The sequence below is a fragment of the Tachyglossus aculeatus genome, chromosome 6, assembly GCF_015852505.1.
Source record: "Tachyglossus aculeatus isolate mTacAcu1 chromosome 6, mTacAcu1.pri, whole genome shotgun sequence".
Classification (NCBI taxonomy): domain Eukaryota; kingdom Metazoa; phylum Chordata; class Mammalia; order Monotremata; family Tachyglossidae; genus Tachyglossus; species Tachyglossus aculeatus.
The window spans coordinates 12,871,647-12,889,347 of record NC_052071.1 but is presented as its reverse complement, the minus strand read 5'-3'; the positions used below and the strand labels follow the sequence as shown (position 1 = coordinate 12,889,347).

The 17,701-nt window shown below is 48.2% G+C and overlaps 1 protein-coding gene across 1 annotated transcript in view; it reads left to right on the top strand.

The window, feature by feature from the left end:
* Positions 1-17,701, top strand: part of ZDHHC15 (zinc finger DHHC-type palmitoyltransferase 15) — a 56,336-nt gene that overhangs the window by 18,078 nt on the left and 20,557 nt on the right. The window contains exons 4-7 of the mRNA XM_038748137.1: positions 7,502-7,622; positions 10,578-10,647; positions 11,534-11,566; positions 14,120-14,240. Of these exons, the coding sequence (XP_038604065.1) occupies positions 7,502-7,622; positions 10,578-10,647; positions 11,534-11,566; positions 14,120-14,240 (345 nt within the window). The remainder of the gene's footprint in view (positions 1-7,501; positions 7,623-10,577; positions 10,648-11,533; positions 11,567-14,119; positions 14,241-17,701) is intronic.

Here is a 17,701-nt window from a genome sequence, read left to right as displayed (position 1 = left end):
CTTAATGTTTGACTAGAGGCAAATCACTTAACTTCTGTGTACCTCAGTTCCCTCACCTGCAGAACAGAAATTCACTCCCCACTCTCCCTCCTACTTAGACTGAGAGCCCCGTGAGTGGCCTGACGATCTTATATATACCCCCAGCACTTGGTACGGTAAGGGCTTACGGTTACTATCGGCAGGCCCTGGTGAGCAGAGAGCGCACAGAGAATCCCTGGGTATGGCAGTAAGGAGGAAGTTCCATTCGGGAAACCACTGGACATGCACTGAATCCTAGCTAGATGTGTATCCTGGGCGTGGATGGTAAGAACCATCCCAACGGCCACCAAAGTGGGCACACCAGGTGGAGGGAAGGGAACTAAGCAGCCGCCTGCCTTGGATTCTCTAGGTGTATTTGTTATATTGTTTCTTGTCCTCTCATTCAATCATTCAATTGTATTTATTGAGCACTAAGCTCTCCCATCCGCTCAGTACAGTGCCCGGCACACAGTAAGCGCCGAATAAATACGGTTGATTGATTGATTTGGCCTGGGTGAGGTGACCTCTTGAAGTCTCTGAGAAGATGAAGTTTCACACATCCAACCAAAGGCCTGTTTCAGCAAGGAAATCCCATTCGCTGGAAATCGTTTTTTCATTTGGAAAATCCTCCTGCACCTGAATTTGCACAGGGCAACCATTAAGGACACCAAAAGATCTGAGTCTCACAGCCAAACTGCCCCGTGTCCATTGCCTTTTCACCTTTTACTGCCTGCTTGGGATGAAAAGAAGTCGCCAGTCCCCATGCCCCGGATATCTTGGGCATGAGTGGGCCCCCAGCCAGAACCCAGGATCTGTCATCGGCCTGGGCCCCTTATCAGACACAATCGCAAAGTCCTCTTTGGGACCTAGAAAAGCAGACCCACCTTAGGAGGGCCAAGAACCCTCCCCCGGGGCCACAGGACAAGCTAGAATATAATAATAGTAGTAGTAATAATAATAATAGTATATGTAAAGCGCTTACTATGTGCCAGGCACTGGGGTGGATACAAGCAAATCGAGTTGGACACAGGCTCTGTCCCATGTGGGGCTCACAGTCTCAATCCTCATTTTGCTGATGAGGTAACTGAGGTACGGAGACTAGTAATAATAGTAGTATTTGGTAAGTGCGTACTATGTTCCAGGCACTGTACTAAGCACTGGGGTGGATACAAGCAAATTGGGTTGGACACCATAACTGCCCCACATAGGCTCACAGTACCAGTCCCCAGTTTACAGGTGAGGTAACTGAGGCACAGAGAATAATAATAATGATATTTGTTAAGTGTTTACTATGTGCCAGGGAGAATAGTAATAATAATAATAATGATATTTGTTAAGTGCTTACTATGTGCCAGGCACTGTACTAAGCACTGTGAAGCAGTGTGGCTCAGTGGAAAGAGCCCAGGCTTTGGAGTCAGAGGTCATGGGTTCAAATCCCAGCTCTGCCAGTTATCAGCTGTGTGACTTTGGGCAAGTCACTTCACTTCTCTGGGCCTCAGTTACCTCGCCTGTAAAATGGGGATGAAGACTGTGAGCCCCCCGTGGGACAACCTGATCACCTTGTAACCTCCCCAGCGCTTAGAACAGTGCTTTGCACATAGTAAGCGCTTAATAAATGCCATTATTATTATTATTATTACTAAGCTCTGGGGTGGATACAAGCAAATCAGGTTGGACACCATAAACTGTCCCACATAGGGCTCACAGTCTCAATCCCCATTTTCCAGATGAGGTAACTGAGGCACAGAGAAGTGAAGTGACTTGCCCGAGTTCACACAGCAGACAAGTGACAGAGTCAGGATTAGAACCCATGGCCTTCTGATTCCCAGGCCCATGGTCTATCTACTACGCCAGGCTGCATCTCATATACTATGAGATACTTAACTTCTCTGAGCTCCAGTTACCTCATCTGTAAAATGGGGATTAAGACTGTGAGCCCCCCGTGGGACAACCTGATCACCTTGTAACCTCCCCAGTGCTTAGAACAGTGCTTTGCACATAGTAAGCGCTTAATAAATGCCATTATTATTGTTATTATTATTATTATATAGCTCAGATTAGCCTCTCACCATTCCATGTAGGAAGTGATGGCCCAGCAGCAATTATGAGCAGTTGGGCAGATAACAGGATTTAGGCCGGGTGGGGATTGAAGCTGGATTTAGACAAGCGGAGAAAATTCCAGACATTCTAAGTCCTGTTATCACCATAACTTCTGATTTGCAGAGAGGAGGAGGAAATCTCCAGTGTGTGTTTCACAGCAGCAGAAGCATAATAATAATAATGATATTTGTTAAGGGCTTACTATGTGCCAGGCACTGTACTAAGCTCCAGAGGGGATACACGCAATGGAGTTGGACACAGTCCCTGCCCCATGAGGGGCTCACAGTCTCAATCCGCATCTTACAGATGAGGGAACTGGGGCCCAGAGAAGTGAAGTGGCTTGCCCGAGGTCACACAGCAGAAAAATGGCAAAGTCAGGATTAGAACCCCTAACCTTCTGATTCCCAGACCCGGGCTCTTGGGCCAGGTGGCGAGAGGGTGGGTCAAGACCAGCTCCCGTGTTCTGATTTTATTCCCGCTTCTAGGTGTCCACTACTATTCCATTCTTTCCCTCCAGGGCATTGTAAGCCAAACCCGAATAATAATAATACTGATGATAATGATATGTGTTAAGCGCTTGCTAGTATGCCGGGCACTGTACTAAGCGCTGGGGTGGATACAAGCAAATTCACTCAGCCAATCGTATTTATTGAGCGTTTACTGTGTGCAGAGCACCGTACTAAGCGCTTGGGAAGGACAAGTTGGCAACATATAGAGACGGTCCCTACCCAACAGCAGGCTCGCAGTCTAGAAGGGGGAGACAGACAACAAAACAAAACATATTAACAAAATAAAATAAATAGAATAAATATGTACAAGTAAAATAAATAGAGTAATAAATATATACAAACATATATACATATATACAGGTGCGGTGGAGAGGAAGGAGGGGGCTGAGTTGGACACAGTCCCTGGCCCGCCTGCGACTCAGAGTCTTAATCCCCATTTTGCAAATGAGGTAACTGAGGACCAGAGAAGCGAAGTGGCATGCCCAAGGTCACACAGCAGACAAGTGGGGGAGCCGGGATTAGAACCCACCACCGAATGTCAGCAGACTCCAAAACCTGAGTTCGAGGATACCCGACAAAAGGGCCCATTAGAAAGTAAATGATTCTTTCCCTCCGCCAGCACAAACGAAGATTAAAAACCACTTTGTGATACCCTGCCAGGAACTACAACGTTTTGGGATTGAAAGTGAAGGGAATTTTGAAAAACCTGCCCGACCTTTGTGCTGTTTATCGGTAAACACTCCATTCCCCACTGCTGGTGAAATGACTTTTTCAGCCAGCTTCACAGCTCTTTCTACTACTGATTTCTTTGTCGTCTCAGCGTCCTGGGCTGTAATCAACAGCTAGGGAGTTGGGGGAGGCGTGTTCTTTAAACACCCTGCTTTTGTGTGTGCTTTTGGGAAATGGGCGGTGGTGGGGGGGATTCTGAAGAAAAAAGGCTTATGGAAAAAAGCACGATTGGATTCCAAAAAAGAAAACTCTTGATACAATTCCATTTAAGAATCAAAAATGATAAAGCCCTGCCAGGGGCTTCCATCCAGCGAGCTAGCTGTTAATGATAATAATGGTATTTTTTAAGCGCTTACTATGTGCCAGGCATAATAAGTATAATAATGGTATTTGTTAAGTGCTTACTATGTGCCAGGCACCATTCTAAGCGCTGGGTTAGTTACAAGGTGATTCGGTTGTCCCATGGTGGGGGCTCAGTCTTAATACCCCTTTTACAGCTGAGGGAACTGGGGCCCAGAGAATCAATCAATCAATCGTATTTATTGAGCGCTTACTGTGTGCAGAGCACTGTACTAAGCGCTTGGGAAGTACAAGTTGGCAACATATAGAGACGGTCCCTACCCAACAGTGGGCTCACAGTCTAGAAGGGGGAGACAGAGAACAAAACCAAACATATTAACAAAATAAAATAAATAGAATAGATATGTACAAGTAAAATAAATAAATACAGTAATAAATATGTACAAACATATATACATATATACAGGTGCTGTGGGGGAAGGGAAGGAGGTAAAACGGGGGGATGGAGCAGTCAAAGAGGATTAGGATGGATTAGACACTGTTGGATTTGGCAAGAAGGTGATCATTTGGGACCTTTGAGAGGTGGTTTCCCAGAGAAGTGAAGTGACTTGCTCGGGGTCACACAGCAGACAAGTGGCGAAGCCCGAATTAGAACCCATGACCTCGTGCTCCCAGAGCACAGGCCTATGCCATGCTGTTTCTCATGGAGGTTTACTGCTTTTCTTTCCATACTGCAAATTCGCTCGCGGCCCCGGAAATTCAGCGGCCAGCAAGACGAGCGTTACGTACCTTGGCACCCGAGGAAGTGGATTAGTGGAAGTGTCTCCCCCTTTTAGACTGTGAGCCCACTGTTGGGTAGGGACTGTCTCTAGATGTTGCCAACTTGTACTTCCCAGGCGCTTAGTACAGTGCTCTGCACACAGTAAGCGCTCAATAAATACGATTGATGATGATGATGATTTCCGGCCTGTTCAGCCATGACCAAGCCCGGACGCAGTCGACTTGGTGCCAGCTCCACGCTGAGAAGCAGCACGGCCTAGTTGGGTAGAGCACGGGCCAGCGCTTAGAACAGTGCCGGGCACATAGTAAGTGCTTAACAAATACCATCATTATTATAAGGACCCGGTTCTAATGCCCTCTCCGCCACGTATCTGCCGTGTGACCTCGGGCAGTTCACTTCCGCGTGCCCGAGTTACCTCCATCTGTAAAATGGGGATCAAGACTGTGAGCCCCAGGTGGGACAGGGACAGCGTCCAACCCGATTTGCTTGTAGAACAGCGTCCAGCACATAGTAAGCACTTCACAAATAGCTTTAAAGAAAACAAAAAGCAGCTCCGTTGGTCCCTTGGGAGTACGAGGTTTTCCGAGTCTTGTGAGTGTTCTGCTCTCCATCCCTTGAGTCCGTCAGTCTGTCTCCCCTTTCCTCAGCCCTCCTACTCCTCAAGATGATGGTTTTGGTTGGTCCGGAGTCTGTTTTTGCCTTTAAGGGAAAGCAGATGTTACAACTCAAAAAAGAAGCTTTCGCTCTTCATTGCGGCTAACAAAAACCACAAGGTCCAGCTGCAGGGGGGAGATAGAAAGCACTCTCTCCGCTCCGATCTAAAGAGACAGTCGGAAAAAGCGGCTGGTAAACTGAGGCACCGGGAAGGTAAAGAGAGCCAAGAGCCATCACTTAAATAGCAAGGAGCGGGGGTATGGTAACGAGATGGGCGGCTTGGGGTTGCAGGGCACTGAACTATGGGAAGCATGCCAAAGAGGTATAGGATTTGATCTTTGCCCTTTATGGGCTTACAGTCTGATCAGTCAGTCAGTATTTATTGAGCGCTTACTGTGTGCAGAGCACTGTACTAAGCACTTGGGAAGTACAAGTTGGCAACATATAGAGACGGTCCCTAATCAAGCAATCAATCGTATTTATTGAGCGCTTACTGTGTGCAGAGTACTGTACTAAAGCGCTTGGGAAGTACGAGTTGGCAACATATAGAGACGGTCCCTAATCAATCAATCATATTTATTGAGCGCTTACTGTGTGCAGAGCACCGTACTAAGCGCTTGGGAAGTACAAGTTGGCAACATATACAGTCCCTACCCAACAGTGGGCTCATGGTAGACATAAACGGATGCCATGATTAATGGTGAGAAAGCAACAGTCTCAGCGTGGCTCAGTGGCAAGAGCCCGGGCTTTGGAGTCAGAGGTCAGGGGTTCAAATCCCGGCTCCGCCAATTGTCAGCTGTGTGACTTTGGGCAAGTCACTTCACTTCTCTGGGCCTCAGCTCCCTCATCTGTAAAATGGGGTTTAAGACTGTGAGCCCCCCCCCCACTGTGGGACAACCTGATCACCTTGTAACCTCACCAGCGCTTAGAACAGTGCTTTTCACAGGGTACGCGCTTAATAAATGCCATTAAAAAAAGTCACCTACGAATAAAGAACAAAATTAATGAGGGAAAATTGTCGACATTTGAGTGATCGGCCTCCTGATGGGATAGCAGGGTGCTGGATCCAGGAAGGTGGATGGATCAGTGAGGGGCCGTCTCCCAGAGGAGGTGACTCTTGGGGGAGTTTGCCCGAAGGATGATAATGCTAATAATAATAATAGTGGTATTTGTTAAGTGCTCACTATGTGTCAGGCAGTGTTCTAAGAGCTGGGGTAGGAACAAGCTAATAATAATGATGGCATTTGTTAAGCGCTTACTATGTGCAAAGCACTGTTCTAAGCGCTGGGGGGGATACAAGGTGATCAGGTTGTCCCACGTGGGGCTCACAGTCGTAATCCCCGTTTTACAGATGCGGGAAACTGAGGCTCAGAGAAGTTAAGTGACCTGCCCAAGGTCACACAGCAGACATGTGGCGGAGCCGGGGTTCGAACCCATGACCTCTGACTCCAAAGCCCGGGCTCTTTCCACTGAACCATGCTGCTTCTCGACGCAGTCCGTGTCTCACGGGGGACTCACCGGCTTAACCCCCGTTCTACAGACGGGGTAACTGAGGCCCAGAGAAGTGAAGTGACTAGACCAAGGTCACACAGCAGACAAGTGGCGGAGCCAGGATTAGAACGGTCAGGCACCCAGGCTGGTGCTCCTAGGCCACGCCGCTTGGCATTTCACAATCCTGACACTGCGCATCCTTTGGTTGCAGACTGGAACTCTGTTAAAATTCTGTCCGGCAGGACTGTTCACTGGCCAAACAGTTTTATTCGGAAAATCCCTGAAACGGCAGTGAAGAGAGCCTTGACTCTAGATCCCCTGGGTTCTTCATGAATAATAATAATAATGGTGGCATTTGTTAAGAGCTTACTCTGTGCCAGGCACCGTACTAAGCGTCGGGATCGATCCAAGCAATTTGGGTTGGACCCAGTCCCAGATGGGGCTCATAGTCTTAATCCCCATTTGACAGATGAGGTCACTGAAGCACAGAGAAGTGAAGTGACTCGTCCAGGGTCACACATCAGACAAGTGGTGGCGGCAGGATTAGAACACATGACCAGGCCTGTGAATGATATGCCTGCCTACCTGCTACATTCTGCACACTTCCATCCTTCTCCCTCACCTCTGGTTGGACAATTTAGGCAACAGGAGGAGTGACTGGCAGATCACAATGGCCAAACCAACGTATTCCTCCTGTCTACACAACTGTATTAAGTAGTCGGGTGATTTTTCCCCACCTCTGGCTCTCCCGAACCCATCTCCTGGCTGTTTGCCTCCTAGGCGAAAACTCTTCTACGTGTACTTTGCACCTGGCCTAGGTAATTGGCATTTGTACGTGTAAAAACATGTGTTTTTAAAAAGCTGCAAGTATCCGCCGGAGAATAATGCCTGACCTGCCCGCCGTCGCTTCTGCTTTTAGTTCCACATGACGTACGCGGACAAGGAGCGCTATGAGAATGAAGAGAGACCCGAAGCCCAGAGGCAGATTCTCACCGAGATGGCCAAGAAGCTACCGGTATATACGAGAACCGGGAGTGGAGGTTGGTTCATCCCAAGACGAGAGTTCAGAGGGAGAGGGAAGGGCGGGAGGAATAGGAGAGAGGCAGGCAGGGTTTGTGTTGGAATTAAAGACACCTGCTGGCAATCCAGCCCCTCCCACTTAGACTAATCAGGAACAGCAGTGATTTCTTACTGCAGAACTTCACGTGCTTGCAGTAGGAGCTCCAAAGACACCCCGAGATACAGTCAGTTCCACCCTAATGCTCATTTTCAGTAGCCATTTCCACTAGGAATATCCTTAGGGCATTAGAGACATCCTCTGGTCAGCACACGCCTGTCCGTTGGAAGAAAGAAGCACATATGCATATGGAAGAGACCTTTAAGGGACAGTAAATTACCCCAGTGCAGCTTCTCCTTAATGCAAGACCGTGTTCTGGGATAACTGCCGACGCAGTGAACAAGTCCTCTAATCCCAACGCAGCCAAGTAAGAGTGTTTAACCGTAGCCTGTTTTAAGACCCGTCCTGCCTTGCTTGGTGAAATTCCCAAGGCGTGTTTTTGGTAAAGTTGGCTAGAATTAGACTGACTCATCGCAGTTTACACTTGTGTCATGCAGTCACCCGGAGGTGACTAGCCAGCTCTTTTTCAGGCAGTTTTCTGCTCGTTTTCAGTTCAGGTTTAGGGGAAAATGAAGGGCACCAGTCTTTGTGTGGTCCTGGAATAATTGAGGGATTTGTTCCCTACTGCCTAGGAGAGGAGGAAGGCAGAGACTCAAGTGGGGAAATTGGCTGTACCCCCAAGGGCTGGGACTAGAATGATTGGTGTATCAGAGTGATTCATGTTAATCAGTTGTATTTATTGAGCGCTTACTATGTGCAGAGCACTGTACTAAGCATGTGGGAGAGTACAATATAGCAGTAGGTAAACACATTCCCTGCCCACAATGAGTTTACCGTTTAGAGGGGGAGACAGACGATAAAAATAAATTACAGGTAGGTACCTAAGTGCCGTGGGACTGAAATGCAGTTTCAGGTGGGGAAATTGGGCTTGCTGCTACTGTTTTTGTTTCTTCTCCATTGTATTTCTCATATCAAATTGTTCTTTCCAAATTACGGGAGTGCAGGCTCTAGCTAAGGATCTGGTTATAATTGGGATTGACTTATTTTTTAAACTAGTAATGTCACAAGTAATCAGTAGTAGCTCTTGTGGAAGTGGGGCCAGTCCCTAGCAAATGCCCAGCTCCCCATATTCAAAAGCCTGACTGATGGAACAGCGCTTAGAACAGTGCTTTGCACATAGTAAGCGCTTAACAAATGCCATCATTATTATTATTATCTTCTTCTGACTTTCTTGACTAAGCTCTCCTCTCTTCTTCTATGCTCCCTTCTGCATCACCCTGATTTGCTCCCTTTATTCACCCCCTCTCCCAGCCCCACCGCACTTTTATCCATATCTGTCATTAATTTACATTAATGTCTGTCTCCTCTAGACTGTAAGTTCATTGTGGGCAGGGATTGTGTCTCTAATATTGTTACATTGTACTCTCCCGAGCGCTTAGTACACTGCTCTGTGCACAGTAAGTGCTCAACAAATACTCTGATTCCTTAAGAGGAGTTGAACCACTGTGGGATTTGAAGCGGTGATGACTGGTTTCTCTTTGCTGTTCCTCAATCTCCAGATTGGTTTCAGCTGCTCTGACTAGCCCAACCACATTCTTTTTTTTAAAAAAAAAAAGCCTTCTCTTATTCTTTTTGGAATATTTTAGTTTAGAACGGCAGTATTAAGTAGGTTACTTTTCTCTCTTGCTTTTTATTTGATCAAGTAGCAGACTCCATGGTCATCCAGGTCTTGTTCATTCATTCATTCATTCATCCCAGCACCATTTAAAGGGCTGTCTGCCCACCCCTTCTTGGCTTCATAGTTTTAATATCGGGTTAGTGGATGCAGTAAACTCCAGAGTCATTAGCTGTCTCTATATGTTGCAAACCTGTACTTCCCAAGTGCTTAGGACAGTGCTCTGCACACAGTAAGCGCTCAATAAATACGATTGATTGATTGATTAGCCGCCATGGGATTATCATTATTGTGTTAATAGCAATAATGTGCAAGTCCAGGAATACTGCTTAGCTACTGCCCCTTTTAGCTATAGGAGTTTTATGGGTTTTAATCACCCAAGCCTAATCTAGACTCTGGGGGTGGTCTGGGTAATAGCTTATTTGGATGACATTTTCTAGATGGAGAGGCTGAGCTAGAAATGGGTAAGAGATTTACTGAGCGTATCGGGAGGCAGAGCCCAGTCGGGTTAGAAATCGAGAAGTTTTGCTTCTTTATCTCATGTGCAGGCACCCAAAGGACAGTTTTGGCCGGGAGCATTTTAAAGCCTCTTCCAACAGCAGAAAGACACTGCACCCCACCCCACCTACAATTCCCAATCACCCCACCACAATCACTTTATACCTGTGTGAGCTGCCTTTTTTCCTATACCTTGGAAAAAAGTCAGTCAGTTGTACTTATTGAACATTTACTGTGTGCCGAGCACTGTACTAAGAACTTGAGAGAGTACAATGTAACAAACACATTCCCTGCCCACAGTGAGCTGACAATCTGGAAGGGGAGACAGACGCTAATATAAATAAGTAAAAGGACAGTTATGTACATAAGCCGGGATGGCGGATGAGTAAAGGGAGCAAATCAGGATGACGCCAAAGGGAGAGGAAAGGAGGGCTTAGTCAGGGAAGGCCTTTGGGAGGAGATAGATGGGACTTAAATAAGGCTTTGAAGGTGGGGGGAGAGTAATTGTCAGATATGAAGATTGAGGGCGTTCCAGGCCAGAAGCCGGATGTGGGTGAGAGGTCGGCGGTGAGACCAGAGTTTCCCTCTCCTGACCCAGCGTGCAGAGGAAAGTTGCCACCCAATAGACTCGCGGCCCAAGCGGCAAGGTGCGTGAACCCCGGGCCGGTCCCTGACAAGATACTAATCCCATCCCGTTTCTTTCAGCCGTGAGATTCTGCGACCGGTGTCAGCTCATCAAGCCGGACCGCTGCCACCACTGTTCCGTCTGTGCCACGTGAGTGACGGGATGTCTGCCCGGGGCCCCAGCCCGGCCGCCGCTGGTTGCCTAGGCAAACCGAGGCCAGCCCTCCCGGGTGGACGGGCGGAGACCGACATATCCCTCGTCCATCAGAAGCGGCCAGGCTGCCCACACCCTCACGCGGATCATGATTTTGCCCGCGAAAAAATGCCAGGAGGCAGGAAAGAGGTGTGAGGGTCCCGTCCTCCTTCAGAAGCAAGGACCCCTGCCTTCAGGAACCGCCCCCCAGGGTCATCCCTGGCCCCGTGCTTGCAAGATTTTCCCAGCCTGCACCTTTGTTCTTCCTTTAGCCCTTTCATGGGGCGTGATAGCGAGACGCCCCTCTCTTAACTTCTCTAGGCCTCAGTTACCTCATAAAATGGGGATTAAGACTGAGAGCCCCCTGTGGGACATGGACTGTGTCCCATTTGGTTACCGTCTACCTACCCCCGCGCTTAGAACAGTGCCTGGCTCATAGTAAAGTGCTTAATGAATACCATAAAAAAGAGAGAGAAAGATAGAACTGGACCGTTTGAAATGAGCCACCGGTTCCCACCGTGCCATGCTCTTGTATTCCTAACTCCCTCTAGTTAAGCGGCTCAGTTTCCACGGGGCTCATCCGCTCTTAGCCCGACTAACCCTCCCTGTAAAGTGGTCCGAGACCACGTCCAAAGTCTATTCTCCGGAAACAGCTGAGGATACGGGGGTGCTGGGGTGGCAGTATTGGAAAGCACGGAGAGGGGGAGAGCCATTGCTACAAAGTTTTGAAATGTTTGCGGGGATCCAGGCTATCGTTCCTCCCTCAGTGCTCGTTGGCCATCTTAGCGGAGTCGGGCGTCATTTCCCACGGTCACCCCCCGTTCTCTTTCTGTCCCTCTCGCAGGTGTGTGTTAAAAATGGATCATCACTGCCCTTGGTAAGTCACCCCGAACAGCTCGCTCACTCTTCTTTTAGTATCAAACGCTTGGCTGTAATCTTTCTCCCCAGCGGGGCTTTTTTCTAGTCAGAAAAGCCCCTGGCAGTTGCCCCCTTCTGGGATCCTGTCTGGCCGTGAGGCTGAGGCCGGGTGGGCGGGTGGCATCCCCTCTGCTACTTCGTTTCCTCGACGAGGCTCCGAACGACACTGGGGAGGTGGTGAGGCCAGGGCAGGGCTTTTGACAAACTCCCTGCTCCATTTCCCAGCTGCTAGACCAGGGATTTCCCCTCCTCCTGTGACTGTGAGCCTTCATTCTGCCAGTTGAAACAACACCACTGTTCCTCAGGAGAGGGGCTGCCTGCCCTGTTTCTGCTGCTTTTACTTGCAGATTCCCTTTCTTTAAAACCCGGATTCCACACCTCAGGATTGCACCTCTAATCCAGGTGGTGTTTTGTGAAAACCAGCCAATCGGAGGTTAATGGTGGGGGAGTCGAGGGAAAATGCTCAGGGGCTCCTTTTGTTCTCAGGCCATCGGAGAAGTCACAGGCCTGGCATTTTCTTTTTCTTTTAATACAAAGAGAAAGGAAAGGGGAAACAGTTGACTAAATCCCACTTCCAAATTCTTCCATTCCTCTGTTCCTCCAAGCTCCTGCAAAATACACAAATGGCAGAGACAGTGACGGAGTAATTTCTATCTCCTCCCAGAAGGTTCCGGGCTCTCAAAAGATTCTGGGAACTATAGTCCTTTACGATCTTGGGCAAGGTATTCCCTAGGGAGGGAGAGGGTTACAGGAATACATTTCTTTCAGTCCCCTCGCATTACAGTTCTTACTCAGGGGACCTGAGTGTTTCCACCACAGCAACTCACTGTTCATTTTGTGGACTTGATGTGCTTTGTAGCCAGAACGGTTTCCCGTAGAAGGTAAAGAATGTCTTTCTGAAGTTTTATGTAAGAGCAGTGCTGCTAGACTCCTATCGATTGAGTCCAGCAAGCAGCCACGGGGTTGGAATACAAAGCGAGTCCTTCGCTGTGAGAGAGATGACACGTGTCAGTTCCACCCCTCCCCGGCTTGAAGCTGGGAAGTTTTGGCTCAGTTTCCCCCCTTCCTCTGTCTCCAAGAAGACAGGCCTGGAGAATCACCACCTCCCCGAGCCAGGTGCTAATGTTGAGACGCTGGAGTGCTTTATGAGCGTCCGGAATCACGTCTGCCAGGGTCTGGGGTCGAAAGCCAGCCCAGAATGAGAACTGAAATAAGGCAGAGACCTGACCTGTTTGGCCTGGTCTGCCCTTGTTTTGGAATCTCTGCCCTCGCTAGTTGCTCAAACAATCGGCCATTAGTATTTATTAATTTTTTTAATGGTACTTATTAAACTCTTACTATGTGCCAGGCACCGTTCTAAGCGCTGGGGTAGGTACCGAGTAATCAGTTTGGACACAGTCCCTGTCCCACTTGGGGCTCACTGTTTCGATCCCCATTTTCTAGATGAGGGAACCGAGGCACAGAGAAATGAAGTGGCTTGCCCAAAGTCACACAGCAGACATGTGGCAGAGCCGGGATTAGAACCCAGGTCCTTCCGACTCCCAGCCCCTGGCTTTATCCACTAAAGCACGCTGCTTCTGTACTGGTGACCTCAGGCAGGTGCCTTATAATAATAATAATACTAATGTTGGTATTTGTTAAGCGTTTACTATGTGCCAAGCACTGTTCTAAGCACTGGGGGAGATTCAAGGCAATCAGGTTGTCCCACGTGGGGCTTACTGGCAATGAAACAGAGAAGTTAAATGACTCGCCCAAAGTCACGCAGTTTAAAAGTGGCAGAGCTGGGATTAGAACCCATGTCTTCCGACCCCCAAGCCCATGCTCTTTCCACAAAGCCACGCTGCTTCTCTGGGCCTCAGTTGCCTCATCTGCAAAATGGACTTTAAATCCTGCTCCCTCCTGCTGAGTCATTCATTCATTTTATTTGTACATAGTTATTCTATTTTATTTCATTAATACGCACCCCTGCTTTAGACTGTGAGCTCCATGCAGGGCAGGGACTGTGCCCCAACTGATAACCTTCTGTCTGCCCTAGTGCTCAGAACAGTGCTCGGCATGTAGTAAACACTTAACAAATACCACAATTATTATTAGTAATAGTAGTGGTAGCAGGGAGGGGGAATATTTGTATGCTTAGGGGGCGAGGACTCAACTGTAGGTGATGCGGTAGATGTGGGGGAAGGAGCACGGGGAGAGGGGAGTTTACTCCGGGAAGGCCTAGAGGAGGTGTGATTTTTAGGAGATTTGTGGAGATGGAAGTAGAGGGGGGGAATAGAGGCTGCTAGATGTGAAGTAGGGGGTGTTTTAGGCTGCAGAGAAATTGTCAGGCCCGGGAAGTGGGTCGACATTAGAGGAATGAAGCGTGTGGGTTTGGATTCCAGTGAGAAATGAGCCAGAATAAGTAGGCAGGAGAGAACTCATCGAGCGCCTCACAGGACGCAATCGGGGAAACGGGCTTAGCTCACGTCTTCCATCAGAATGACCTGACTTCAACGCAGACTTTGTGTTTTAGGGTGAACAACTGTATCGGCTTTTCCAACTACAAATTCTTCCTTCAGTTCTTAGCCTACTCTGTGCTCTTCTGCCTGTACATAGCAACAACAGTCTTCCAATATTTCATCAAATACTGGACGGTAAGTTTCGGGACCCCGACGTGCTCTGCCGGGACTCTGAGCCCGTCGGGGGGCAGGGAATTTGGCCGCTGTCGTAGCGTACTCTCCCGAGCCGTCAGTACAGCAAGTGCTCGGTAAATACGACTGAATGAATGAACTGACGTGAAAATTGTACACCTTGTTGCCGGCTTCACGTCGTAGAAAATTAACTGACAATGACATGAAGACTTACGCACCCCCCCGCCAAAAAAGTCTGACCTGTAGCCGTGGTTATTTAGGGATAGACTATTATTGTACTTTTCCAAGCGCTTTGTGCAGTGCTGTGCACATAGTAAGCGCTCAGTAAATACCATAGACTGATTAACCGTGGTGGGCCGAATGTCAGCAGTGTTGAAGTCCTCTTGGCAAGACCTATGTCAACTTTACTGGTCAGAGACTCGGTTACAGAATAAGGAAGGCAGATGATAGCGATAATAAGTAACTGTAATAGTCGTTAAGGTCTTTCTGTGTGCCAAGCACTGACCGGAGCCCTGAGAGAGAGCGGAGATAAGCGGACGCAGACCCCATCCCACGTGAGGCTCATAGTCTGCAGAGGCCTCCCCTGACAAAGCTCTCTTTTCCTTTTCTTCAACTCATTCGTTAACTCAATCGTATTTATAACAGTAATAATAATGATGGTATCTGTTAAGCGCTTACTATGTGCCAAGCACTATTCTAAGCACTGGGGTAGATACAAGGTGATCAGGTTGTCCCACGTGGGGCTCACAGTCTTAATCCCCACTTGACAGATGAGGTAACTGAGGTACAGAGAAGTGACGTGACTTGCCCAAAGTCACACAGTTGATAAGTGGTGGAGCCAGGATTAGAACCCACGACCTCTGACTCCCAAGCCTGTGCTCTTTCCACTAAGCCACGCTGCTTCTCATATAATAATGGTGGTATTTGTTAAGCACTTACTATGTGCCAAGCACTGTTCTAAGCACTGAGGTAGATACAAGGTAATCAAGTTGTCCCCCATGGGGCTCATGGTCTTAATCCCCATTTTACAGCTGAGGTAACTGAGGCACAGAGAAGTTAAGTGGCTTGTTCAGAGTCCCACAGCAGACAAGTGGCGGAGCCGGGATTAGAGCCCGTGTCCTCTGACTCCCAAGCCTGGGCTCTTTCCACTAAGCCACGCTGCTTCTAAGCACATTTACTGAGCGCTTACTGTGTGAAGGACACTGTAATAAGCGCTTGGAAAGTACAATTTGGCAACAAAGAGAAAATCCCTGCCCACATCGGGCTCACAGTCTAGAAGGGGGGAGACAGACATCAAAACAAACAGGCATCAGTAGCATCAATATAAATAAATAGAATTATAGGTATATATACACATCAAAACAAGTAAGCAGGCATTAATATAGAGAAATAAAATTATGGGAATGTGCACAAGTGCTGTGGGGCGGGGAAGGGGGGAACGCCCTTCTGCGTCGCCCTGATTTGCTTCCTTTATTCATCCCTCCACCCAGCCCCACAGCACTTGTGTCTGTATCTGTCATTTATTTATTTCTATTAATGTCTGTCTCCCCCTCTAGACTGTAAGCTCATTGTGTGCACGGACTGTGTCTGTTATATTGTATTAATAATTGATAATTATGGTATTTATTATGCATTTACTATCTACCAGCCACTGTACTGAATGCTGGGGTGGATACAAGCAAATTGGGTTGGACACAGTCCCTGTCCCACATGGGGCTCTCACTCTTAATCCACATTTTACAGGTGAGGTAACTGAGGCACAGAGAAGTTAAGTGAATTGCCCAAGGTCGCACAGCAGACAGGTGGCAGAGCTGGGATTAGAACCCATGGCCTCCTGGCTCCCATGCCCCGGGCTCTGTCCGCTATGCCATGCTGCTCTGTAAATAAATTACAGATCTGGACATCATAATAATGAGATAATTATAATAATGCATAATGAGAAGCAGCGTGGCTCAGTGGAAAAGAGCCGGGGCTTTGGAGTCAGAGGTCATGGGTTCAAGTCCCGGCTCTGCCACTTGTCAGCTGTGTGACTTTGGGCAAGTCGCTTCACTTCTCTGGGCCTCAGTTCCCTCATCTGTAAAATGGGGATTAAGACTGTGAGCCCCCCGTGGGACAACCTGATCACCCCGTGACCTCTCCAGCGCTTAGAACAGTGCTTTGCACATAGTAAGTGCTTAATAAATGCCATTATTATTATTATAATTGTGGTATTCGTTAAGCGCTTACTATGTGCCAAGCACTGGCGTAGATGCAAGGTAATCAGGACATAAGTGCTGTGGGGCTGGGAGGGGGAATAAAAAAAGAGAGCAAGTCAAGGCGACACAGAGCGGAAAGGAAAGCAGGGAAGGCCTCTTGGAGGAGATGTACCTTCAGTAAGGCTTTGAAGGAGGGGGAGAGTCATGGTCTGTTGGATAACAGAGAGGGGCCGAACACTGGTTTGGGCACCCTTTAGTGGGTGGGGGCGGGTGGAAAGGTTGAGAACAACAATACGGAAAAGACTGAGCTCCCCGCCTGAAATTCGGATTCAAACGATCGTATTTATGGAGCACTTCCTGTGTGCGGAGCGCTGTACTAAGCGTTTGGGAGAGGACAGTCGAACAATATAAGAGGCACACTCTCTGCCCACAATCAGCTGACAGTCTAGAGTCAGTCAGGGGTAGTTACTGAGCACTAAGGACTTGGGCAAGAACAGCACAACAGAGTAGATAGACACATTCTTTGCCCACAGTGCGTTGATAATCAGCGGTTTTTATTCCTTCAATCATATTTATTGACCGCTTACTGTGTGCAGAGCACTGTACTGAGTGCTTGGGATGGTACAATACAGCAATAACCGGTCACATTCCCTGCCCACAATGACAGTCCAAAGCCGGGGAGACAAATAAAAGTACAATGCAATTCAATACAAATAAATAAAATTAGGGATATTGAGTGCTTACTGTGGGCAGATCACTGTACTAAGCGCTAGGGAGAGAACGGTACAGTAGAGTGGGTAGACGTGATCTCTGCCTTCAAGTACCTTCCAGTCTGACGGGGGAGACAGATGTTGAAATACATCACAGCTAGGGAAAGCAGCAGACTCTGAGAATGCGGACTGTGAATTGAGTCTGTGGATTAAGAATAAGTGCTGTGGGGCTGGGCGTGGGGTGAATACTAAAGCGCATAAGGGGTTCAAACTCACTTGCAGAAGTGACACAGAAGGGAGTGTGGGGAGATAAGGGTAGTCAGGGAGGGCTTACGGGAGGAGATGTGATTTTAGGAGGGCCTGAAGATGGGAAGGGTGGTGGTGTTTGGATATGAAGGGAAGGGAGTTCCAAGCAATCAATGATATTTGTATTTATTGCGTGCTGACGAGTCAGGAGAGAGGATGAGGGTAAAGGATCCATAGCAAGACAGATGAGATTGAGGTACTGCGAGTAGGGGTTTTTTACGTGTTTCTGTTATGCCGGGCACTGGATAGATAC